This window comes from Nuphar pumila, chromosome 1 (genome assembly GCF_984573655.1).
Source record: "Nuphar pumila chromosome 1, dmNupPumi1.hap1.1, whole genome shotgun sequence".
Taxonomy (NCBI): domain Eukaryota; kingdom Viridiplantae; phylum Streptophyta; class Magnoliopsida; order Nymphaeales; family Nymphaeaceae; genus Nuphar; species Nuphar pumila.
The window spans coordinates 28,352,134-28,379,603 of record NC_143249.1 but is presented as its reverse complement, the minus strand read 5'-3'; the positions used below and the strand labels follow the sequence as shown (position 1 = coordinate 28,379,603).

General features: G+C 39.2%; 1 protein-coding gene across 1 annotated transcript; it reads left to right on the top strand.

Moving 5' to 3' along the window:
* Positions 1 to 11,244: 11,244 nt before the first annotated feature.
* LOC149848505 (pleiotropic drug resistance protein 2-like) lies at positions 11,245 to 26,942 on the top strand. The gene is made up of 20 exons (XM_090004520.1): positions 11,245 to 11,738; positions 12,672 to 12,792; positions 16,673 to 16,761; positions 16,940 to 17,024; positions 17,313 to 17,603; positions 17,763 to 17,853; positions 18,270 to 19,170; positions 19,296 to 19,456; positions 19,755 to 19,858; positions 20,305 to 20,470; positions 20,560 to 20,691; positions 20,809 to 20,939; positions 22,384 to 22,716; positions 22,815 to 23,105; positions 23,197 to 23,280; positions 23,900 to 24,033; positions 24,143 to 24,370; positions 24,999 to 25,170; positions 25,543 to 25,797; positions 26,571 to 26,942. The coding sequence occupies exons 1-20, from the start codon at positions 11,383 to 11,385 to the stop codon at positions 26,838 to 26,840; spliced, it is 4,395 nt and encodes a 1,464-aa protein (XP_089860646.1). The 5' UTR covers positions 11,245 to 11,382; the 3' UTR covers positions 26,841 to 26,942.
* Positions 26,943 to 27,470: the final 528 nt, after the last annotated feature.

Below are 27,470 nucleotides of genomic sequence, written 5' to 3'. Positions count from 1 at the left end.
ATTGCCTTCATTCCTCCATCGACATTCTTGGATAGGCCATGCATTTGTCTCTTGCAGTATAGTTTGAATCTCGTAATAGGACAACACTTCCATGGCACTTAAGGCCCGTAATCCGCACCATATCTTTTAGGGTCATGGTGATCTCAAAAGAATCAAACTAGAATGTGTTCGTCTTATTATTTCACTTATTTACCAGGTGGGTCATGGTGTTCCAGCATGTTTTAAAAGAATGCTAGTTCATAAGGCTACCAAAGTGCATATTTCGCAATCGATCCTTCTGATATTCACTCAGCTATCCATACTACGACAGAACTACAGGCTACTAACACCACACTCTAAGCTTGCACGTGGTTCTCTACTTCTCTTGTGACCTCCCTGTAACACAAAATAGCATATTATTCGTATCAAATAAAATTAGTCTTAATCGTACTTCTACACATCGTTGTACACAGTAATCGCTATAAATAATAATCGTTGCACACTCACTATACATAGTAATTGCTATATATAATCATACCTATAACAGTAAATTATTCATAATAATTGCTATACATAGTAATTGCAATCATAGTAAATCATTCACAGTAATCGTTAATACAGTAATCGCTATACATAGTAATAACTATCATACTAAATCGTTCACAGCAGTCACGTTCACAGTAATCGCTATACATAGTAATCGCTATCACATTAATCACTATACATAGTAATAACTATCATAGTAAATCATGACAGACAAGGTCGATTTACGTACCTTGGTCACACTTTTCTCCTCTCCATCCCCTCTCTCCATCCTCTGCCTTTCTTCTTCCTTCCTCCGCTCCTTCGGCTCTCTACTCTGCTTTTCAATTTCTTATTTCCTTCTCTTCCTCCTGCTTTTCGTTTCACTTTTCTTCTCTTCTTTCTGCTTCTTCCTTTCCCTTTCCTTTTCTTCCTCCTTCTGCTTCTTCTTTTCTCTTTCCTTATCTTCCTCCTCCTCCTCCTTCCTTTGCCTTTCCTTCTCTTTTTCATCCTACTTCTCCTTCCTTTGCCTTTCCTTCTCTTCCTCGTCCTCCTTCTCATGCTCATTCCTCCGCATTTCTTTCTCTTTCTCTTCCTCATCATGATGCTTCTTCCTTTGCTTTTTCTCTTCCATCTTCATCATTTGCCTTTCCTTCTCTTCCTCCTTTTTCTTCTTCAATTGCCTTTTCTTCTCTTCCTTCTCATTCTTATTCTTTCTTTGCATTTCTCTCTCCTCCTCCTTTCTTTGCCTTTGCTTTTCATTCTTCTCCTTCTTCCTTTGCCTTTCCTTCTCCTCCTCCTCCTTCTTCATTTGCTTTTTCTTCCTTTGCTTTTCATTCTCATCCTCCTTACTTTGTTTTTTCTTCTCTTCATCATCATTTTTCTTCTTCTTCTTATTCAGTGATTATTGTTTTTCATGCTTCCTTTGATCTTGTGTCTCAATATCTGATGGATATTGTTTTGCATAATACAATTCCAATGCTTTGTCCCTTTCTTTATCATTCTCAATCTTCATTATATTTTTGTACCCTTTATAACGCTCATATAGATGGGAATAGTGGATCATTTCATTAAGTCTCATGAAATCGAATGGCAGAGGATTTCTTGTCTGACAAGTTTTAGACATTGCTAACCTGCACAACACATAAATTTAACCGCATCGTTATATGTTACAACCGCCTCTCTAAGTATATAATATTACAAATTAACTCATTCGTTAAACAATCACCAACATTACAAATCGTCGCAATATTTGACTTCATAAGTAAACATCGTTGAAAGATTTAGCAAACTTAAGAACAAATCGAGATAACTTCATAAATACACATCGCTACTGCTTTAAATATATGAATAATTGTTGCTTCAAACTTATAAATTGTTGTAGCTTCAAACTTATAAATCATTGTAGAAATCACAACCTTCATAAGTAAGTACATATTGTTGTAACGTTTGGGCTTCATGCATAAACATTGATGTATGATTTATCAAACTTAAGTACAAATCATGGTAATTTCATTAAATCGTCACTGCTTCAAATGTATAAATCGTTGTTGCTTAATAACAAATCGTGCTAATTGTTTTTCGACGCCCAGAAGGTGGATAAGTACAAATCGATTTGTTTGAGTATGAAAATAGGTGTTATTTAGCATGAATAGTACAACCAGTTGTAAGATTTATAAATCGATTTGTTTGCATAACAAAACCTTACGAAACTCACCAAAATGATACAAGTTTTGGTAATCCGACAATGGAGGAGAAACACCCAGAAGGTAGACAAAGCCGATGGTGGCAACGATGCTGCCACTGCAAATCATTGTCTCAAGGATGCTTCGACGGCAGAAGGCAAAGGTTGCTCCGGCGGTAGCAGACGACGACAAACGGTGCTCCGACGGTAGCAGACGACGATAAAGGGTGCTCTGACGATAGAATGCGACGATAAAGGGTGCTCCAATGGAAGTAGACGATGGCAAAAGAGGGTCTGATAGCAGCAGACGACGGCAAGGGGTGCATTGTCAAAGAGAGCTTCTGTTAAAGTAGATGGTGCAAAAGTTTACTGCTTAGGGCAAAAACGGAATGTTTGGACTTTGAAGAGTTAACACCATTGTTGAATCAGGGTTTCACTTTTCTAGATGGAGGATCTCGAACCGTCGTTTCACTTTCTAGATGGAGGACATTTTTGTCCTTTTCTTGAATCATCATTTCTTGGCGAGAAAGGCGAGAAAGGGTACTTAAGTCTTTGCAACCACACCTGACTCCGGTGCTAAGTGATGCTGACACACACGGGGATACGAGCCCCACGAGCTTATATACATGCTGCTCATTCGGACCCCGAACACGCACTGTAGCAAACAGTGCGTCTTCGAGGGGAACATATCAACAAAGCCCCTCTTCGACTCAAATTTTCAGTTGTTACATTTACACTGCTTGTGCCTTACAATTTCTTTTTCAAAGACAGGCATGGTCCTAACCATAGTGACAAACATTTTTATCGGCAATTTCTCATTTTTCAAAAACTCACAAGAAATTGAAAAAAAATCTATAAGTCTTTTATTTTTTTGGCAAAATCTGGATAATAAAAAAATTAATTAAAATATATAAAAATTATTTTTTATAAGAAAATATTAATACAAAATATTTAAAAATAAAAAATACATGAATTTTTTTGTGACAAATAGCCGTTTAAAACGTAAATATCGCATTTAAATCACGGTATTTGTGTTTTTTTTATAAATATCGCGATATTTTGTAAATCTCATGAGAAATTGTCGTTTTAAATTTTCAGGCAATTTCTCACGATATTATCGCAAGATTTTCATAAATCTCACGAAATTTTTCGCACCTAACTCTTAAAATCATTCACTATGCCAGAGAAAGGTGATATACGTAAAAGCTGTTCTTGTTATTGGAATTTACGTGAAAAAAACAGTGCACGAGCAAACTAGAAATTAGTGTAAAACTGTCGGCTTTTGGTGAAAATTTATGGTAAAAGGAAGAAATGGGAGGAGCATTTTTTAAGGGCGGGAAGTGGGTCCCAGAATAAAGCGAGGAACCTTCGCACGGGATCGCTCGTCTGCATCACCACGTAGTCGAGTGAGCGAGAGGAAGCGGACGATCGTCGTTCCACGAGACTCTCTCCACCGGTTATTCTCTAAACTCATGGAAAGTCCAGGGAAATCCTGAAATTCCTCTCTTCCGATCGCTCTGTTTCTTGCCTTTCTCCCTTCCTCCTTAAGCGCTCGCTCTGCTATTCTCTTCTTGGACGGGCGATGGCGTGGGCGCTCGCGGGGATGCGCATGCCTCTTGGCGTTGGCGAGGGATTTCTGACGACATCGAGCGGCGGGAGGAAAAACTCTCCTTCTCCGAATCTTCGTTTGCAGAATGACTCTACGCGTGAGTTTCGTTTTCTTTTTCTTTTTTTTGGCGCATGTTTTGTGTTTCCAGTATTATTCGGAGTTGCGCTAATGTTTGATTTCTTTTTTTTGGTAAGATTGTCTTGATTCTTGAAAGTTATGAAAGTGTTCATGTTCTTTGAGTTTTTCTTTGTTTTCGACGTCCTTTTCAAATTTTCAGGGATTCTGACAGGCGTGTTTTGTTTTGTTTTTTTTTGTTAATATTTTTGCGTTCATCGATTTGAAAGATTCCGTAGGTGTGATTCGTTTCTCGTTGCTTGAACTTCTATTTTATCCATTTTCGAGTATTTGTGTTATTTTCGTTTCATGAAGTAAGTGTGCCTCTTGGCAACGTTTTTTTCTTATATGCTCTGTGATGTGTAGTTGGATTTGAGAAGAGAACGGTGTTCCGATAGTGCGGATTCACGACTTTTTAGGGGTAAAATGCGCTCAAGAACTTATTATACGTGTGTGGTTTGGTGCATTTGGATGAAAGGCTCTAGGCTGGATCACGAGGAAGAGAGAAAAAACATGCATTTTCTATGTGAGGCCCGTTTGCATCCAGAATTACATTGTCTATTTTGTGATGTTTCTTCTGTCTGCTTTGTACAGAGCAGCCTGTTTAAGCAAGCTTGCACTTGTTTGATATCGTAATGCTGATAGGTGTGTTGGTCGCTGAACAGCCACATTCTGTTTTACTGTAGTGGGCAGCTTGCAGATTTGCAGACACAGAAAGGGATGTTTTTTGGCGACTTGTGATCTTCACTAACTGATACCTTCACGTTATATGGCATTACTAGTGTAAACTTTGTGTTTGGAGGCTCGGTTTGGTGGTGTTGGGACTTCTCGCATATGGAATGGGTTTAGATTGCTAATTTCTATTGTTGTTGTTGTTACTACTTGCAAAATGTAGGTGCGATGATGATCCCAAATCAATGTGCCAGATAGTGAGAGAATGGAAAACACCAACTTAGGTTGTTGTGGAACAAGAAAAAGGACCAGAAATATGTCTGCTTTTGGAAAATTGGTTTTATAGCTCCAATGGAAAATCAACTTAAATGTGACTGTTGGTTTTCTTCATTAGGTGCTTGTGGATACATGCAGGCATTGATGTTGGACAAATGTACATAGTGTACGGGACACCGATGCTTAAAATCTAGCATAGCGGATGTTGGTGTTGAACATGTGTACTTAGTGTCCGATACATCAAGAGGTTAAACGATTTATTTTCATAATCGAGTAAGCTTTCATGTATCACCGTCACTCTCAAGTGTAATCCACACACACACATACACACACATATATATATATATAGAGAGAGAGAGAGTAATGGGTACTTACTAAATGAAATATGCAAAATGAAACATGTTAAATGGATTTTTTAGGCCTTTTTCCTTTTATTTTTAATTTTTGACCATACAGATGTGACATATGTACTTGATTTTAGAGAGAGAGAGAGATGGTGTTACATGAAAGCTTACTCAATTTATTGTCATAATTGAGTAAGCCTTATATCATCATGATATCAATGGATCAACTAGGAAGATGCAAAAATTAGTTATAAATTGATTAGTTGTACTTCGTAAAGTTTGTGATCCAAGATCGACCGAAGCTGGTTATATGTCCCCCCCCCCCCCTGAACAGGGCATCTCATGCTCGGGGGTCCCAAAAAGCACCACGTATTTAAGCTTGTGCGTCTCGTATTCCCATGTTTGTCAGCATTAATTAGCATTGGAGTTTAATGCGATTGCAAAGACTTAAGTACCCTCTCCTCCATTGGTGTAAAAAAAAAATAACGATTCTAGAAAATGAGTGATTGTAAAGACTTAAGTGCCCCGAAGATGATTATTTAAGACACACTCTCTGCACTGCAGGATTATCCGAGAAAGAAATCTCTCCTGGAGGAGGCCATGAACATCAACCCTCTCACTCTCACTCTCTCTCTCCCTTCTCTTTCTACTTCTGTGCACATCCAGCAGAAGATCCTACATTGCTCCATTAAGCACTGACTGACCTGCATATTGACTCTTATGGAGTCTAATTCAGAGTTTTTACCCTTACAGGAGGAGGGTTTGAGGGCTCCTCCCAGCGTGGGTAGCATCATTCAACTAAATGATTTGTGTATCCTGATTCAGAGTTTTTATCCTTACAGGAGAGGGGTCTGGGGGCTCCTCCCAGCATGGATATCATCGTTCAACTTGATTCGTTGTAGAGCCTGATTCAGAGTTTTTACCCTTACAAGAGGGGGTCTGAGGGTCTAGTTTTTAGTTTAAATGGGGAATGAAATGACCATAGAAATCGCTGAAAATTTACATGGATAAACTAGACTTAATAACGAAGACACCACTTTTTACGGATTTGGAATATGACCTCCGGTTAGGGAGATGTGGTCCTTACAAGTTGGTCTTAATTCGGGTAGCGATTTACAACGATTTGCTTACTGAATAACACTACAAATCGCTATAGTGATTTGCGAAAGACACTATAAATCGCTGTAGCGAGATCCAACAACACTATAAATCGTTGTGGGGCTCGTTGAAAACCCGAAAACACTATAAATCGTTGTAGGAAGGCCCAATACTACAAATCGTTGTTGGAAGATCGGACAACACTATAAATCACTGTGGGGCTCGTTGGAGACCCGACAACACTAAAAATCACTGTAGGGGAGTCATTGAAAAAATCGTGGGAAAGAAACAGAAAAAGAAAAATAGAAAATTCGTGGGAAGGGGTGTTACGAAAACCTCGAGCAAGAAACAATCGAAGGAAACATGAGTTACACGATTAAACAAAACGCTTTATTGCTCTTTTTCGATAGTTAAAAGCGGGACCCGCGTCGGGGGGAGCTCCGGGACCCCCCTCCTATAAGGGAAAAAACTCTAAATCAGGCTCCACAATGAATCAAGTTGAACGATGCTACTCACGCTGGGAGGAGCCCCAAAACCCCCCTCCTGTAAGGGTAAAAACTCTGAATCAAGTTCCACAACGAATCAAGTTGAACGATGCTATAGTCAGTGCGCAGGTCAGTCAGTGTTTGATGGAGCAATGTAGGATCGTCTGCTGGATGTGCACAGAAGTAGAAAGAGAAGGGAGAGAGAGTGAGAGAGAGAGAGAGAGGGTTGATGTTCAAGGCCTTCTCCAGGGGAAACTCTTTGCCTCCCTTGATTTCTTCTCTAGAGAGAGATAGGGTTTTATAGTGTTTTACGGAGAAGGAAGAAGAAGAAGATGACGATGAAAAGTTCAAACAGACATTTTTGATGGCTCAGGTTTGTTTCGTCGGATGACCATCAGATCGCCGACTCACCATCGAATCGTCGTTTCACCATTGTTTCGCCGGATCACCATCGGATCGTCGGCTAAGGTTCGTTTCGATGTGTAGACTTTGAAGAGTCAACATCATCCTCGACTTTCTGGATGAAGGACATGTTTGTCCTTTTCTTAAACCGTTTGTTTTCCTTTTTTGAATGAAGGACATTTTTGTCATTTTCTCAAACCGTCGTTTTATGGCAAGAATAGCAAGAGAGGGTACTTAAGTCTTTGCAATCGAGTCAAACTCTAATGTTGAGTGATGTCAACATACACGGGAATACGAGCCCCATGTGCTTATATACGTGGTGCTTTTTGGGACCCCTGAACACAGACGTGGGAGTCAATGAATCATCGGGGGTGAACATACACCACCCTCTCATGATCGACACTTCATGAAAAACATGTGCAATAAGTGAAGATGTGATCACTCGTGTACACAGATGCTTTCACAAACTGCCTATAAGGAGCAGGAAGAGAAAGTGGCTAGTTTTCATTCGACATTCGGTTTCTCTGGAGTATCAATACCCAATTGGATCTGTGGCTTCTAGTCACTGGATTGGAAGTGAATTTCATTTAGAGAGGAGATATTCATGGGGAAAACGACCAGAATTATCCTTATATGAGAATTTCAGAAACAATATTTCATCTCAAATCCTTTTATCCCTTTGAGCTAATGTGCTTAAAATGGTGATTGATGTGTGGGTGGGTCTAATAATTAGTTCACGTGGGAAAGAGTCAAGTGAATAGTTAGGCATGGATGGGTTTAGTTACAATTGGTTGGGTTGTTGGGAAGGGAGAGGAAAGGTTGCTGATGTCATGTAGCTAACAACTTGGCAACCACTTGAGTCACATGGGGTCAGCCACATGGTTCACATGGAAAGGAGTCCATAAATACTCGCATACTTGCAACTTTGAGATGTCTTTTGAGTAATAAAAATTTCTGAAGTTGGGCTGGTTTTCTCAAGTAATTGAGAGCCAAAATTGGGAGGTTGGCTTCCTCGAAAAGCCTCACTACTATTTCCGGTTGAATCTTGCCACCCCGCATCTATTCATCTTACACATACAAGTATAGGCTTGGTACAGTACCCTTTCACTCACAGTTATGCCTTTTCTTCATCAAAGAAGGGTAGGTCACTGGTGTATTTTTAGCTTTGAAATATATTTTTCGAGCAGAATTAAAAATTAATAAAGCACGATTTAAAATTGGTCTAAGTCCCTACTTAACTAAATGAAAATAAAAGAAAAGAAAAGAAATGAAATCAACAACTTGAAATACCAACACTTGAAAACCAACATCTACACTTACAAAATTCAATAAGATAGCATTTACATCAAGTTTTACTCTTGTGAATAAGAGCTCATGAGTGTACTGCAAGAAAGTTGCATGCAGTTTATACTATCTTTAGGATCAGAAAAATAAATTATTATCCTCCGATTTCTCATTGACCTCTGCAGCTTGCATATGCCTCTAAGTTACTGTTAGCTACAATTATTTGGCTGTTTCTCAACAGATAATACAGTAAACCAGATCATTATTCAAATGAGCACACATGGTTATTAATAGTGCTAAAATCAAATAAATGAAAGAGAAATTGCATATTGAATTTATTCAAAGTTAAACTTTGAATGACTACATAAAAGAGATGGGCATGGCGAATTAAACAAGAAAGCTCATGTCAAAATGAGAAAATTGTTAAAGACATTGACACGAGTGGGACTCCCCAAGAGAAGGCCACGGTTGATCAAGACTCTCTCTCAATGTCGACTTCCTCCTCTCAAATTGTGTCATCTATCAGAGAAAGCCAAGCTAATAGTAGTCTTGTTGAATTGACATCTATCCAACACAATGCCTATAAATGTGGACAGGTTCATGATAAGTCCACAATGCTCATAATGGTAACTAGCATGGGTGCATTATATTAAAGTCAGGCCTCTAGTACGCCTTTCAATGTTGTCCTAGTTAGTATATTAGTGAATATGCATGTATTAGGTCAAAGTTAGAATTTGCCAAACAATTTTTTTGTAAAACTTTTTTTTTATATTTATAATTATTGTGTTTGTTAAATTTTGTTTTTGTATCTTTAAAACCTCTATAACTTTTAGAGACTTATTTTAATTAAAAATAGTACCTAATGAGGGATGGAATTCGGATTAGGTGCATATGATGGCACAAAAAATTGTGCCTTATGCACATGATCACTCTACATCATGTCTTGGTCCCCACAACTGACAAGCTCTATCCCCCTTAATGGAGGCTGATTAGGTGTGTAAGGCACAATTTTTGTGTTATCATATGGCACCTGATACAGACTTTGAGAGATGACCTTTTCAATTAAGAAAGTGTGGTTGGAGGTTGGCATTAAATGGGGCTCGTTTTCTTGATGAGAAACTCAAACCCCATACTCAATAAGTAGAGGGTCTCACCCTAGGAACCAACAATGAAGGAATGTGACATGTAATAAAGAGGCAAGCCCAGACCCACGCCCATTCAGTGTGCTCATAAACTTAGGGTGGACATGAGCTTTTGTGCCTGATTCTCTTTTTTTGTCGGTAATTAAAGTTAATGTAAGTTAATCTAGTCTTGTGCCCTATTTTTTTTTTCAATCAACTTAAATTTGAGAACTTTAGGTGATGAAAGGTATGTTTTTTATTTCTCTCTTTCTTAATGTTATTATTAATTCAAATATATTATTTATTCAAAATTATGTTTAGATCATATACATATATTTAAGTCAGATCATAACTCAAAAATCATATAGCACTTGACATAGCTAGCTCGTAGGAGACATAACTTTGCAATCATATATATCGAAATTCAGTGAGTTTTTATGCATTCAGAAGCTTATTCAGTTATCTAAATTTTGTCTATTGAAATTAGAAGCAAATTTCTCCTTTTTCATGTCTAAAATTTAATGACAATCAAATGATTTTTTTTTAGTAATTTTAGTTGCTTATTTAAATATGTTTGATTTTATTTTTTATCTTATAAAATCATGTCGATGATTGTTGATTATAATTACATGTTTATTTCTAATAACAAGAACAAATTATTTGAAATCGGATTCATCTATATATTTTTAAATATTTTAATTGATTGATTTTATGTATTTATATTGATTTGGTTAGGAAAAACTTATTTACATATTTAAATTAACATGTCACATAGATTCGTATAAAAGTGTATAGTGTCTCTCATTACTAACATTATTTCAAATAAATAAAAGAAGAAGAAGAAGTGATTGCTTCTCATAAAATAAAATAATAAAATTCTACACTTAATTTGAATAATATATATATATATGTATGTCATAAGATTGATAATATTTTATAAAGTTTATAAGTTACTTTTAAGATCATGACCTGCCACTTTTTCCAACACTATTCACATTGAGATATTGATCATATCTAAAAGTTAGTTTTGTATTTTTTACATGCAAGGACTTGTCAATTTTTATATCATCATCTAGAAAGTAGCGTAACATTTCATTTGAAGAGTATTGTTTTTATTCTAGGTGGTGTTCATCTTGGTGACAAACGGCATCAAGATTCCTTAGGCGCGACGTTTTGATCTAATGTTCCTTCAACAAGATCTGCAGTCTTTGCTTTGTTAAGTGTGGTCGGATAGAAAACTGTCAAGGGGACCTTGGATGCATACATCAAGAGAAGGTACACAAAGTGTACTGAGTTACATGTTGTGGACAGATTTCGAATGTCCAGTTTTTGGCCGTTGATGCCGTTCATCTAGCAAGTGGATGGCATCCAAAATTCTTGTGGGGCCCGGGCCATGCTATTCGATGGGTTTTTGGGTGCCGTTCATTTTTTAGATGGACGGCATCCAAGATGCCACGCGCAGTTTCCGTCTAAAAGCCTTTTGAATCTCACCGGCTCTATCGTATCAAAACACGGAGCTTCTAGAAGGCCAGCGCAGGCATCGACGTCATCTCCGAGATTTTGTTTTTCTTTTTCGGTTTTGTGATTGTTATATTGTTAATCGCATCTCATTGTACACATGCCCTTGGCCTCGGTTCGCGCTTCTCTCTCTCTCTCTCTCTCTCTCTCTCTCTCTCTCTTGGTGGGCATATTCCGGCGAAGCATAACGGTAGGGAATCTGACGAACGTGAATCGTCGACGTTCATTATTGTGAATTGAATCGTGGTAGTTGGTGGGGGTGTAGGTGGAAGGGATGGCAACAGCCGACGATCTGAGGAGATCGATGAGCAGCAGGGGGAGGAGCATGACGGGGAGCTTCCAGGAGGTGTGGGGTAGCTCTGAGGACGTGTTCAGGAGGAGCGGTCGGGTTGTTGGAGAGGACGACGAGGAGGCGTTGAGATGGGCAGCGCTGGAGAGGCTGCCCACTTACGACCGCATGAGGAGGGGGGTGATCCGGCAGGTGATGGAGGACGGGAAGGTGGTGCACGGAGAGGTGGACGTGAGGAGGCTTGGGGTGGCGGACCGAAGGCTGCTGCTGGAGAACGTGCTCAAGGCAGTCCAGGAGGACAACGAGAAGTTCCTACTCCGCCTGAGGGACAGGGTCGACCGGTTCTCTCTCTCTCTCTCTCTCTCTCTCTATATATATATATATATATATATATATATATATATATATATACATTTGGGAAAAGATGGTCTGTTACCTTTTTTGGGTTATTTCCAAAACCATACCCAGTTTTTTGTTATAATTCAGATTCATACATACAAACTTATAATTCAAATGCATACCTTAGTTTATGTTTAGTTATCCAAATACAGACGTATGTTAACTGCTTTTCTTTTAACCATGCTTAATAATCAATACATTTTAAAAATAATAAGTTTACCCTCATCAAATATTTTCAACGTACTCATCTTACCATCGTTACTCTCTCTCTCTCTCTCTCTCTCTCTCACACACACACAGTATATGTTTACAAGACTTCCACCCATACTTGTTCTTGGGGATCAAAATCTCCATTTTGAGTTGGTTACCATGAGCAGGCTTCAACTTTAAACAAAGAGTCCCATCTTCCAGTGGGTTATTGCCCAACTAGAAAATTTGCAGGTTTTGCAATTATTTGACCTATTTTTTCACCGGCTTTTAACCTGTTTTTTGCAATTATTCCCATCTTCTAGTGGGAATCACTGTAGGGCATCTCGATATACGCAATTCAACTGACGATCTTTTCGGGCTCACATGATGAACACTGCAACTGCCACCAGCTTCTCCTTTTGTCATTTATTACGTTTTGGATCTTTCTTTTTCGAAGTGACTCAATTCTGTACAAAACTACTGTTTTTTTTACTTTCCTATTTTAATTATAACGTTTATCGTATTGTTAGGAGAGATGTAAGGTTCGGAACTCGTACACGACTTTTAACCTCGAGATTAAGGAACCATTTATGATTTTTCTAAATATCGTTTCTTTCAGTTTTGTTTTTCTATATCGTTGTGGGATTAACTCCTGCTATGTTATTTTAATTTCACTATATCTACAGAGTGGGGATCGATCTGCCGAAGATCGAAGTTCAGTTCGAGAATCTAACAGTGGAGGCCGACGCTTACGTGGGAAGCAGAGCCCTCCCCACTCTTCTCAATGCCACCGTCAACTCTCTTGAGGTACAACTTGACCTCCCCCCTCTCTCTCTCTCTCTCTAGATCTCTCTCTCTGATGAAGGGTTTAAAATAAAGCAAGAAAGCTATTTAGTATTTATGCAAAGCAGGTTATATGTTTCCCCCGATGATTCACTGAATCCCACGTCTGTGTTCGGGGCTTTGAATGAGCACCACGTATACAAGCACATGGGGCTCGTATTCCCGTGTATGTTGACATAACTTTGCATCGGACTCTGGTGTTGTTGCAAAGACTTAAGTACCCTTTATTGCTATTCTTCTCATAAAGTGATGGTTTGAGAAAATGACAAAAATGCCTTCCATTCAAAAAAGAAAAAACAAATAGTTCAAAAAAAGGACAAACATGTCCTCCATCCAGAAAGTCGAGGATGATGTTGACTCTTTAAAGTCTTCTTCTTTTTCTGTTCAAAAAAAGGACAAACATGTTTTCTTCTTCTTTCTCCGTAAAACACCGTAAAACCCTTTCTCTCTCTAGAGAAGAAATCAAGGGAAACAAAGAGTTCTTCCTGGAGAAGGCCATGAACATCAACCCTCTCACTCTCTCTCCCTTCTCTCTCTACTTCTGTGCACATCCAACAGACGATCCTACATTGCTGCATCGTCATCTTCTTCCTTCTTCGTAAAACACTGTAAAACCCTCTCTCTCTGTAGAGAAGAAATCAAGAGAGGTAAAGGGTTCCTCCTGGAGAAGGCCATGAACACCAACCCTCTCACTCTCTCTCCCTTCTCTCTCTACTTGTGTGCCTGATTTAGAGTTTTTGCCCTTACAGGAGGGGGGTCCGGGGGCTCCCTCCCGGCGCGGATCCCGCTGCGCGGTCAGCGGGCGGGAGTCCAGGGCGGGCCGCCCCTGACTCGGGGGGCAGCGCCCTCCGGACCAAAAAATTTTTGGGCCTTCCAACAATGATTTGTAGTATTATCGGGCTTTCCTACAGCAATTTGTAGCATTTGTAGTGTCTTCCGTAAATTGTGAAACGCTATAGCGATTTGTAGTGTCTTCCGCAAATCGCTATAGCGATTTGTAGTGTCATCCGCAAATCGCTATAGCGATTTGTAGTGTCTTCCGCAAATCGCTATAGCGATTTGTAGTGTCTTCCGCAAATTAGGACCAACTTGTCAGAGTCATATCTCCCTAACCGGAGGTCATATTCCAAATCCGCGATTTGTAGTGTCTTCCGCAAATCGCTATAGCGATTTGTAGTGTCTTCCGCAAATTAGGAAAGCCCGATAATACTACAAATGCTACAAATTGCTGTAGGAAAGCCCGATAATACTACAAATCATTGTTGGAAGGCCCAAAAAAAATTTGGTCCGGAGGGCGCTGCCCCCCGAGCCCCCCGAGCCAGGGGCGGCCCCCCCTGGACCCCCGCCCGCTGACCGCGCAGCGGGATCCGCGCCGGGAGGGAGCCCCCGGACCCCCCTCCTGTAAGGGCAAAAACTCTAAATCAGGCACACAAGTAGAGAGAGAAGGGAGAGAGAGTGAGAGGGTTGGTGTTCATGGCCTTCTCCAGGAGGAACCCTTTACCTCTCTTGATTTCTTCTCTACAGAGAGAGAGGGTTTTACAGTGTTTTACGAAGAAGGAAGAAGATGACGATGCAGCAATGTAGGATCGTCTGTTGGATGTGCACAGAAGTAGAGAGAGAAGGGAGAGAGAGTGAGAGGGTTGATGTTCATGGCCTTCTCCAGGAAGAACTCTTTGTTTCCCTTGATTTCTTCTCTAGAGAGAGAAAGGGTTTTACGGTGTTTTACGGAGAAAGAAGAAGAAAACATGTTTGTCCTTTTTTTGAACAGAAAAAGAAGAAGACTTTGAAGAGTCAACATCATCCTCGACTTTCTGGATGGAGGACATGTTTGTCCTTTTTTTGAACTATTTGTTTTTTCTTTTTTGAATGAAAGGCATTTTTGTCATTTTCTCAAACCATCACTTTATGAGAAGAATAGCAATAAAGGGTACTTAAGTCTTTGCAACAACACCAGAGTCCGATGCAAAGTTATGTCAACATACACGGGAATACGAGCCCCATGTGCTTGTATACGTGGTGCTCATTCAAAGCCCCGAACACAGACGTGGGATTCAGTGAATCATCGGGGGCGAACATACACAACCCTCTCGTATTTATGTGTTTCAAAGTTTTTTTTTTAACTAAATTTACCATCATTGCTTAGCGTTGTTAAAGTTAAATTCTTTGTTTTCTTAAAACTAATTTTTTGTACTCTAGTAAACGAAAGGAAGAAACCAAGAAAAGGAAATCTATAAGAAAGAAGAATCTGACTGCTTTACCCCTCAAAATTGGGACCAAAATGGAATTCTCTTTCTCAATAGAATGCGCTATGTTCCTAAATCGCAATGTCTTGATAAAACTTTTCATCTTTTTTTTTCTCAAACTTATGTTGTAATACTCACGCCCCGGCTTGAAATTGTTAGTCTCTTTTTAATGGAGGGGATGAGGTATTCTTGTACATTTCCTAAGAAAACAATGGAGATAAAGTGAGATGGGGGTGCCCAAGTCCTCCGCCGAGGATCCCCCAAACCGTATCCGCCCAACTCAATTGCACGTGGCCACTGATTCAAGACCTCAGCAATAGCTGGAAGCAGAGTTGGATATGGGTCGGAAACCCTACAGACCCGTATCCAGTTGTGGGTTGTGGGAGTACCATACCATGTCCATGATCATACATGGTTATGCAATTGCATGGCCACTTCAGTTATGGATATGGGTGATTGAGCGCATGGCCCCCTTGAACTGTGGAAGAACCTATCCCTCCTAAGGATTCAACCCACCCAACTCCTGTTTTTTTCTTCTTTTTTTGAAAAAACCCAAGTCCTACTTTTCCGAAGCATATAAAATAGGTGATTTAGCCCACAAGGGTTTCCCTCATCTGGTAAGGGCGACTTGCGAATGTTTTCAAGTTGATGGAACGTCACAAACTAGAAACCCCGGGAGGGCGTCCTTGCTGCAAGGTCAAAGCTGGATTTACTCCCCGGTGGGCAAAGGGACTTCAAGGGTTTTACCCAGCCAATGTGCAGTTGGTGATGATATAAAAAAAAAAAAAAAGTTAGGTGATGGCAGAGCACTTGTAGAGTTTTACACTAGGAAAACCCTAATTGGGTCCATAACTATGTCACCTGGATACATGGCTAAGGCTGGTAAATGGATCCAGCTGCACACGGCTCGACTCAGTTTGGCTTGCAGCTCGTTCGAACTTAAATGAGCTTGGTGAGCCGAGTAACAAGCAGCTTGTGCAGCAGTGTTAACGAGTCGAGCACGAACAATGGGCTCGTTTACATGGGGTTATATAGAAGTCATTTATGTTTTCTAAATTTAATATGGTAGCTCAACTGGTTTGGTGCGTTTTGTATGTAAATGAAAGGTTTGGAGTTCCATTAAACGAGTCAGCTCATGATTGGCTTGAGCTCGTAGGAGCTCAAGCTTTTATCCGCTCACACAAACCAACCAAGCCGAGCCCAAACAGCTTGTGTTCGGCTTTGTTTGGCTCATTTACCAACCGTACACATGGCACTAGAAAGTCACTGGACTTTCTCTTCAAGCTCAACACCAAAACATTTTGGATATATCCTCAAAATCGTGTAATTCAGAAAAGTAATGCTTTCAAAATATCATCTATTTTGAAAAGGGCGCATCTTTATGATGATACATTAGCACGATACAGTTCTTTTATATTCTAACATTTTTCTTTATATTATCCCCTTTTTTTAATGAAACAAGGAAACGTTGTTCTATATATTATCATATAAATGTTTTCCTGATCAAAGTTTTTTTTTTTTGAGAGAGAGAGAGAGAGACCACTCTTGAAGTTATAAACCTCATATACGTTTTCTAACTTTTTTGTCTATTGGAGAGGCAGGGAATTCTAGGACTGGTGAGGCTCTCTCCATCAAAGAAAAGACTGCTGAAAGTACTGAATGGGGTGACCGGAATCCTGAGGCCTTCAAGGTGGGTGTCTGCCTTATTAGTCCTCTTCAATTACTGGATGAAAATTGCATACTAGTGGCTAAAGTCGTACTACTTGTGCTCATAACCATGACTGCTTCATAACAATCACGGAGTTGCCTTTACTTCCAATGGTGAAAACTGTGTTTGGTCTGGCTAACTAAGTTATTCATTTGTTCAGGATGACACTTCTCCTTGGTCCTCCAGGATCAGGGAAGACGACCCTGCTGCTGGCTCTTGCAGGGAAGCTGGACAAAAAGCTAAGAGTGAGTCTCTCTCTCTCTCTCTCTCTCTCTCTCTCTCTCTCTCTCTCTCTCTCTCTCTCTCTCTCTCTCTATATATATATATATATATATATATATATATATATATATATATATATATATATATATATATATATATATATATATCACATTGATATTCGGATTTTCAATTGAACCACGTCAAGGCTTAGACAACACCAACAATTTCAGGCCATAACCATACACAGTTCTTTGCGTGTGCGTGTATGTGATGCATTCCTTGTGCACCAACAATTTTAAAACACGAAGCAGGTTGCCGGGAGGATCACGTACAACGGCCATGAACTGACGGAATTTGTGCCGGAGAGGACGGGCGCATACATCAGCCAGTATGACGAACACAACGCCGAGATGACGGTCCGGGAAACGCTAGACTTCTCGGGCAGATGCCAAGGGGTGGGCCCGCGCTATGACATGCTGAGCGAGCTGTCGAGGAGGGAGAGGGAGGCGGGAATCAAGCCTGACCCCGAGATCGACGCCTTCATGAAGGCCACTGCCGTCGAAGGTCAACAAACCAGCGTCGTCACTGACTATGTTCTCATGGTACGTACGCACCACCATCTTCAGTTTTTGTTTTGGTTGTCCACTCTTTTATCTGTTAAAATGGTGCAATTGCAGAGAAAAGGACGGACTATAATAGAGTGGTGTTTACGTACATGTGTTTTGGCTTACGATGGTGTTTAACTTGTGCTGTTTGATCAGCTGCTTGGTTTGGATATATGCGCGGATATTATAGTGGGAGACCAGATGAGGAGAGGGATTTCAGGTGGGCAGAAGAAGAGGGTGACCACAGGTGGGTGTATGTTTTATTCACCATTGTGGATTTTAAGATTTGAGATTATTGTGAAAAGAAACATGTATTTCTTCTTTGCTATGGTAAATTGTGCAGTGGATCCTCTTTACATGATGACTTGGTTGCCTCCTATGCTTTTCTTGTATGCACCCACTTGTCTAGATGAAGGAAATAAGCTAGGATTTGCCTATTTATCACGTTTCTTTTGAATAAAAATATAATTTCCCTGCTTACCCTGCTTTTCTGGATATAACTAAGTTGGCTTGGACTCTGGGCATATTCTTTGTTGCAACAGTTTCATTAGATCAGGAGCCCAAGTAATGCTTGTTATCTTGACAATCAGTTTTAGTTTTGAAACTTTTATACAGTTGAGTGTTTCTGAGGCACTTACCCTCTTTTTATGGTAATTGTCACAGGGGAGATGTTGGTGGGACCTTCCAAGGCTCTGTTCATGGATGAGATATCCACAGGGCTTGACAGCTCCACCACCTTCCAGATTGTGAAGTTCATGAGACAGTTTGTTCATATCATGGATGGAACTATGTTGATTTCTCTTCTGCAACCTGCACCTGAAACCTTCGATCTCTTCGACGACATCATTCTGCTTTCCGAAGGCTACATTGTCTACCAAGGTCCGCGCGAGGACATTCTCGAATTTTTCAAGTTAATGGGCTTCAAATGCCCAGAGAGAAAAGGAGTTGCAGACTTCCTGCAAGAGGTATTGTCGAAGAAGGATCAAGAACAGTACTGGACTGACAAGGATAAGCCTTACTGCTATATCTCAGCTGAAGAGTTCTCACAAGCCTTCAATTCCTTCAGAGTTGGCCAACAGATAGATTCAGATCTTAAAATTCCATATGATAAATCAAAGAGTCACCCGGCAGCATTGGAAACCAAGAAGTATGGGCTGTCTAGTTTGGATCTATTCAAGGCCTGCTTTTCGAAAGAATGGCTCCTTATGAAGAGAAACTCTTTTATTTACATATTCAAGACTACTCAGATCACAATCATGTCATTGATCACCATGACTGTCTTTTTGAGGACCAAGATGAAGCACGAGACAATTGCAGATGGTGGAAAGTACTTTGGTGCTCTGTTTTTTAGTTTGATTAATGTGATGTTCAATGGAATGGCAGAGTTATCAATGACTGTGAGCAGGCTTCCTGTGTTTTACAAGCAAAGGGATTTCTTGTTCTATCCTCCATGGGCTTTTGCTTTGCCCATTTATATTCTCAGGATCCCAATCTCTTTATTGGAGTCAGGCTTGTGGATCGTTCTCACTTATTATACAGTTGGATTTGCTCCACCTGCTAGCAGGTGACGGCTCATTTCCACATTTTTTTTTGGAAGTTTTAGTCATTTGGCATTCTTACTAGATAGAAGCTCCATCCCCTAGTCTGGTTAGTGTCCTCCATCTTGATATGTGCGTTCACTTCTTTTAGGTTCTTCCGGCAATTCCTCGCATATCTATGCACACACCAGATGGCTCTTTCTCTTTTTCGATTCCTTGCGGCTGTTGGAAGAACATTGGTTATCTCTAACACAATAGGGACCTTCGCATTGCTTGTGGTATTTACACTTGGTGGCTTTGTGATATCTAAAGGTTACAATTTCACATCTTTGTCCTAGATTGCTTCTTTTTTAAGTTTAATAGCCCATCAAGCCTAAAACTGTAACATGAAATCTTTATGGATTTTATTTAGCAGGATTTCCTTAAACTTGAAAAACGGGTAGCCTAAAAGTGTAACATGAAATCTTTATGGCTTTTATTTAAAAATGAAAATTTTGCCTATGTTTCTTTCTTACAAAGTGTTTATGCATCTTTGGTATCAACCACTGTAACTGTTGCAGTGCAGTTTATATTATAAATTATAACTGCAATTGTTTTTTCTATGCTTCAGATGAGATAAAGCCGTGGTGGATTTGGGGATTCTGGATGTCACCTATGATGTATGGACAAAATGCTATAGCCATTAATGAGTTTCTTGATGAGAGATGGAACACGGTAAATGGTTTCACTTCTCAGTGGTGATGGGCTTCTGGAATGGCCTTTAGACTAGGGACTTGATTTCACTGAGTGTTGATCTCAGGATACTGGCAATGTTAATCAGTTTCTGAGAAAGTAAATACTGCTATTACGGTGAAACAAACTCAAACATGTGACAACATTCTCAGTATCTAGTGTTGGTTCTAAGTCAATTCAGTTGTTGCTATCATGGCAATTCAATGAGAAATTGGCACCAAAGTAAACCTCTAACCAAGTTTTTGTAAATCCTCCATGTGCACCCAATATATATAGGGTAAAGTTGCTTAATGTCTGATTTTAGCTGTCAGGCAATGTACCATAAGCCATATTGCTTGCAATTATAGCAATGAAGCCTATAATTTGCTAAAATTAATAAAATAGTTCAGTTTTTCACCTATAATGTGATTTAACTTCCACTGTTACAGCCCAATACAGATGCTACCATCAATGCCCCTACGATTGGAAGGGCTATTCTTAAATCTAGAGGCATGTTTGTCCATGATTATTGGTACTGGATAGCCATCGGAGTGTTGATCGGGTTCTCACTTCTGTTCAATGTTTGCTTTGTCCTCGCTCTTAAGTATCTAAATCGTAAGTTCCATAACTTTTGCTAATGAAAAAAGTGGTTGCAAGAATAACTTAAATTCTAGATATCAATTTGCTGAATTTGAATTGTGCAGCTATTGGAAGTCCTCAATCTATTCTTCCAGATGAGGAAGACAAAGACAATAGTAAGAAATCCAAATCCCTCAGGAAACAGAAATCGAAGTCACTAAATTTTGGCTCACATTTTGCTGACCCAGTTTCTGAAGGTTGGTTTTGTTATTGAATCTCTTTTTTTTACAGCATGTTTGAATTTTTTTTAACTACTTAACATCCCACAAATTCCCTTGAATGAAGGATATTTGCCTCCATTTCTGTGATTCCAGGGATTGACATGGCTGTTAGGAAGCATAACGCAAGTACAGCAACAATGGCTCCCAGGAGAGGAATGGTTCTACCTTTCCAGCCTCTTTCTCTAGCATTTGATCATGTGAATTACTATGTTGATATGCCTGAAGTAAGCCTCCTAACTCTCATTGTAGCGATAATTGGGTTAGATGATTCAGGATGTCCTAAGCACAATGTCAACCTTGTGAGAACAGAAGCAGACGAAGCGGAATTTGATTTTAAGGCATTTGGCGTTCATTGAAAGTTGAGTTGGCTTTGTGATATAAGCAAAACATGCAGCCATGTCCCTTCAGTGTTAGTCTCCATCCCTTGGCAAAATAGCCACCAATAGGGGTGGGCAACGGGGCTCCTATGGGCCAAGCCGACCGGCCCGCCATGGGCCAGGTTTGGGCCTAGATTTTAGGCCCAGGCCCGTTAGGAACCAGGCCAGCGGGCCGGGCTTGATGGGCCTGAGTTATAAAAAATAAAAGAATAAAATTATTTTTTTATGGAAACTAGAAATCACATAGTAACTTGGGTACATGAAAACTTGTTAATTACCTAATTAATTGCACTAATTTTAGGAGAAAGATAATTAATTACACCAAATCACAATAATTGCACACACAGTTGGATAGGATTGTTTTGTCTAGGAATCGTCTTATTTGGGGCTGCCCGGGCCAGTCCGGATCCGGCCCGCCAGGCCATGGGCCTCTCTTCAAACCTGAGCCCGTTAAGAACCAGGCCAAAACCTGGCCCCACAGTAAATGGTTGACCAGGCCAGGCCGTTGACCGGGCTGGCCCGACGCCCACCCCTAGCCACCAATAGCAGTCTTGCACTGATATTAACGATTCTTTCAGGGGAATTTAAAAGTAATTGGTTTTTCTCAAGAAAAACTTGTGGCCTTAAGCAAAAAATTAAAATGAAAAAAGAGAAAATAAATTTCTAAGGAATACTGCAAGAATATTGTGATATTTACATGATATTTGGTCAAAATATTTTCAGTCTTCACTTTCATTTGCATTTTTTCTTTAAGAGTAAGTCTTTTAAAAATGAAAATTTAGAAATCACATAATTTGATAACTATGCTGGACATGCATCTGAAATAGTGGCATCCCATGTACAATGTCTTCTTAAATTGGAGGTCTAGTTTTCTCATTGAAGTTTTATTGTTTGTAACTTGAGCCTTGATACTGACTGAATATTTACATGCACCAGTCATTACTTTGGTCTTCTCTATCTAGGACTGAGAACTTTGATCCTCTTAAAAAGTCTGCCCGGAGCTAACTTGACATTGTGATTCTATGTGTGTGTGCACATGTGCTCATGTGCATGCATGTAGACATCTCTGTCTGTGTCATTCTTGCTCTTCCTGCTATAGGTTTTCTGAATAAACTCATCTAATGTTCCCATCACTCAGAGAACAATCAAGTAAATCTATTCCATATCCCCATCAGATTTCATTTCAGGAAAAAAAATGAAGATCTCAATAACCATGAAGTTAACATTAATAGTCGCATAGCATGCCATCAGCTTGTCAAGTGTGATATCCAAGAATTGATTTGTTCACCAGGAAATGAGAAGCCAGGGAATTAAAGAAAGTAGGCTCCAATTACTACGTGATGTTAGTGGTGCTTTCAGACCTGGAGTCCTCACTGCTTTAGTGGGTGTAAGTGGTGCTGGAAAAACCACACTGATGGATGTTCTAGCAGGAAGGAAAACAGGAGGATATATTGAAGGAAGCATAAACATTTCTGGTTATCCAAAAAAGCAAGATACCTTTGCCCGAACCAGTGGTTACTGTGAACAGAATGATATACATTCACCCAATGTTACTATCCATGAGTCCTTGATCTACTCTGCATGGCTGCGTCTTTCTCTTGAAGTAAAATCAGATGCTCGGAAGGTATACTTTGTTGCAGGAAAAGTTGGCTACTTTTACAAGTATTTCTTGAAATTTGATTTTTTATATGTTGATAATACTATTGTTTCTCTAATTTTTAGATGTTTGTTGAAGAAGTTATGGAGTTAGTTGAACTTGACCCAATAAGGAATGCTTTAGTTGGTCTTCCTGGCGTGAATGGTCTCTCAACTGAGCAACGAAAGCGTTTAACTATAGCTGTAGAGTTGGTTGCTAATCCTTCAATCATCTTCATGGATGAGCCCACAACAGGACTTGATGCCAGAGCTGCAGCTATTGTCATGAGGACTGTGAGGAACACAGTTGATACAGGGAGAACGGTTGTGTGCACAATTCATCAACCGAGCATCGACATTTTTGAAGCTTTTGATGAGGTAAACTTACAATAATGGACCGTAAATCTTTTTTCTCATCCAGTTGTTTTTTTTCATGCTGACATGGTGACTGGGTGGATTCTCGTTACAGCTTCTGCTGATGAAGAGAGGTGGACAAATGATTTATGCAGGAGACCTAGGTCGTCACTCCCACAAACTTGTACAGTATTTTGAGGTGAGCAATTAATTTATATGATCACATTGCATGTGGAATTAAAAACAGTGCTAAAGGAGCTGAAATCTTAGACTATGTAAACTAGGTTGCAGCAATTGTATTGGCTTTTCTATTTTCTTCTTTATATCTGAGCTAGGTGATGATTTCAAACCACAGGGGCAGAGATCCTTATTGAGATCGAACAGAGTTTCTTATGCTTGTATGTTCTAGTTAGTTTGGTGCTCATGATCGTGGAAGACAATTATTTTGGAATATTTGATGAGAACTTACTGCATCCTGTTGAGGTGACAATAATCGAATAAAACAGGTTCCATAGTATCTAAGTTGTTAATCATTGTAGTTTTTATGCTGTTTCTATCTACACTTAAGCTAGTCTTGATACCAGGAATTTTAACCTTGTATTTCAATCCTTGTTTTAGTGTCACTATACACATTCTGTAAAGAATTCAGCGCTTTTGAGGGATTGTTCATTCATGTTAGAAAGAAACAAATGGAATTAACACAACCTGGAGGATTATGAAAATCTTATTTAAAATTGACTATTCTCTCTTATTTCTGGTAAACTTGTTTCCCTAATAGAAAGGTTAGCATGCTTAATTATAAAGATATGTCCTTTCAGGCAATTCCTGGAGTGCCAAGAATCAGGGATGGATACAATCCTGCAACATGGATGTTGGAGGTTACATCTGCTTCAGTTGAAGCTCAACTTGATGTAGATTTTGCTGAAATTTATGCCAACTCCTCCCTTTACAAGTAAACATATCTCAGTATCATGACTGATCTGAACAATGTGCACTTTTTTCACCTTTAGTTTGGTGTTAATTACGGCCAAGTTTACAGTCATCCTTACTTTTTTTTTCAGGAGAAATCAGGAACTGATTAAGGAACTGAGTACTCCTGTACCAGGTTCAAAGGATCTTTTCTTCCCCACCAAATACTCTCAGAGCTTTCTGGTTCAGTGCAAAGCTTGCTTTTGGAAGCAACATTGGTCTTACTGGAGAAACCCACAATATAATGCTATTCGGTTCTTTATGACAGTTGTCATTGGTCTTCTCTTTGGTACCATATTCTGGAAAGCTGGAAGGAAAACGTAAGGCTTCTAAACTCTTTAGTGTTATGCTTCCCTTTCTAGTAGTCGGAACTCATTGCATCTTTTCGGCAAGTAGTCTCAGTGGCACAAAGTGCTGGGACTTAACTTTCAGGTTTCAACAAAGTTTACCAAGTAGCCTTTAATCGAACTTCAGATTATATGCTCGTTCTTTATTTTCCCTAGTGAGAAATTGCTAGGAAAGCTTTTTGTGATTATTGATGTGATAGTGGTATGATAAATGCGATAAGTTTGCATACATTATGGCTTTGTGTCCGGAACCTGCAAAATCAACACACATCCACATACATACATACATAGGAACACACAGCTGGGTTATGTTCTAAATATAGGAAAACGGTAGAAAGAGAAAGAATGAGTGTTCCTTCAGTTTCCTGGTGTTTAATCATGTATTTATGTTTCATTTGACATATTAAGTTTAATGTGTGGTCTACTGGTCCTGCTTGGGGCATTAACAATGAAGATCATTGAAAATTTTCCAAGTTGATTTGAAGCTTCTGTGTTTTTCAGTTTCTAAACCATTTTCTGTTAAGCGAAGCTTGTTGGTTCAATTGCATGCCAGTTCATATCTTAATCTTTTTGTGATCATTATTTTTATTCATCACAACAGGGCAACCCAGCAACAGCTACTCAATCTACTAGGATCAATGTATGCTGCTGTTATGTTTCTTGGAGCCAGCAATTCAATGACGGTTCAGCCTGTTGTCAGTGTCGAGCGGACAGTCATGTATCGCGAAAAAGCAGCAGGGATGTACTCTGCATTGGCTTATGCCATCGGCCAGGTAGGTTATGCCTGATTTCTTAGGCAGAAAATCTTTTCAAAATTAGAAAAAAGCAGCAGGGATGTACTTTCCGTTGGCTTACGCCATTGGTCAGGTGGGTTATGCCTGATTTTTTAGGCAGAAAATCTTTTCAAAATCATGAAAAAGCAGCAGGGATGTACTCCGCATTAGCTTTATCATCACCATTATGTTTCATGGACTTCATTTTGCCTTCAGTGACAGTGTAACATTATGACTTTTACTGCTAAGCATGATTTTGGTGTTTCATTTTCAGCAATCTTCAACTGCATACATCAGTTGTGATGCTATATTTTTTAAAAGTCACTTGTCATAGTTAGAGCCTTTTTCTCACGTTATCATCTCCATTTGCAGGTTACCATAGAGGTTATCTATATTTCTTTGCAAACTCTTGTATATAGCTTAATATTATTTTCCATGATCGACTTTCCTTGGGATGCTGGCAAGTTCCTGTGGTTTTTCTACTTCATGTTCATGTGCTTTGTATATTTCACGCTTTATGGGATGATGGGGGTGGCTCTTACACCTGGCCACCATATAGGTGCCATTGTCAGCTCTTTCTTCCTAAGCTTCTGGAACCTCTTCTCTGGCTTCCTTATCAGTCGTCCGGTACGTATTTTATGTTTTCCATCTGCATAGTAAGTTTTTATTAGTTCTAGACAAGGTTTTGTCATTTCAAATTGGTTGAAATCATAGTAAAACATGTCGGTCTGGACTATATCTAGGCAAGGCAAATCTCACCATAATATAGGTTTATTTGATAAATCTCAAGAAAATGTCAACAAAATCTTCACACTTAAAAATTTTAAAATATATAAAAAAATCAGAAATAAGTAGCAAAAGAATATATTTAGATAATAAAGTGCACATATAAAATATAATAAAAGAAACAAATAAAAAATATGAGAAGAAAATATATATTTAAGATATAGAAAAGAAATGAAAAAGTATAATTAACTGAAAACACATGATATTATAATGATCATGTCATTTATAAATTTGGTTGTGAAAATATCACGTTAATGTACCTTTTAAGACATTTTTTCAAAAAAATGAATAATTATAAAGCTGATATTTTCAATATATCGACTATGGTTGAAATTCATATGTTCATGTTGTTGGAAATTGTTTAAAAGAATTTCTAGAATTTGATAGATTCAGGCTGGTCATGGTAGACAATTCAGAAACCCAACAATGTGTTTTGTCATGGATAAGCCATGATATAGCTCAGAATCAGTCCACTTTATTCCTCACATTTATGGTTGTTAGACTCATGCTTATGATAATGCAGTTAACTGGAATTGTATTGTCAACATATTTGCCTTGCCCAAATGCAAAAGGGAAAGATATGAGCTAACTACTTTGATATGGTTTGTTTACAGCTAATTCCAATATGGTGGAGATGGTACTATTGGGCTTCCCCTGTTGCATGGACACTTTATGGGCTTATCACCTCTCAGGTGGGAGACTTAACCACTACATTGCTGGTTCCAGGACTTGGTCCCACAACAGTAAAGGACTTCCTAAGAGATTTCATGGATTTCAAACATGACTTCTTGGGGGTGGTCGCTGGAGTTCATGTGGCCTTTGTCATGATCTTTCTTTTCATCTTTGCCTTTGGCATAAGATTCCTCGATTTCCAAAGAAGATAAGAAAATCCAAGGAGAGGAGCTTAGGATGTATCTCAATATTGTCAGTTTCATTTTGTATGTTATCCTCTTTTTAGTTAAGAATTTTTTCATAGTTGCTGATAATAGGCCTGCTCATCTTTGGCAATTACTCATCAAGCATTGTCCTCAATGTATTAAGTCGTCTAATCAAAATCTTCTTAAGATCTCTATCGGATGCCTAAATCTATGAAGTTAGCCAATGTAACCTCCCTTTTGATGCAAGGACAAGTTTGTTCTGTACAAACTGTCGGACCCACACCCTATTTTGGCAGGAAGTTTGTGTTCCGTATAGGAGTGTCAATGGGTCGGACCTGGTTCAGACCTAGGTGGGTCTGAACCTGAATCTAACTTTGAGGTGTTGGTATTGGGTCCAGACCTGGGTCCTATTGGAGCCACCATAAGAAAGGTCCTGCATGGATCCTATAAAAATCACATGAACCAGACCCAGTCCATACTCGCTATAGTATTTTTTTTTATCTTTTCTATATTGAAAATTTGTATATCTTAATGAGAACTCAGTGTCGGACCAAGGTCTGTTATGAAATTTCACATACCATACCCAGCTCTGTGTACTAATCGGACCATTTGCATCTGACCCATATATTTTAATTG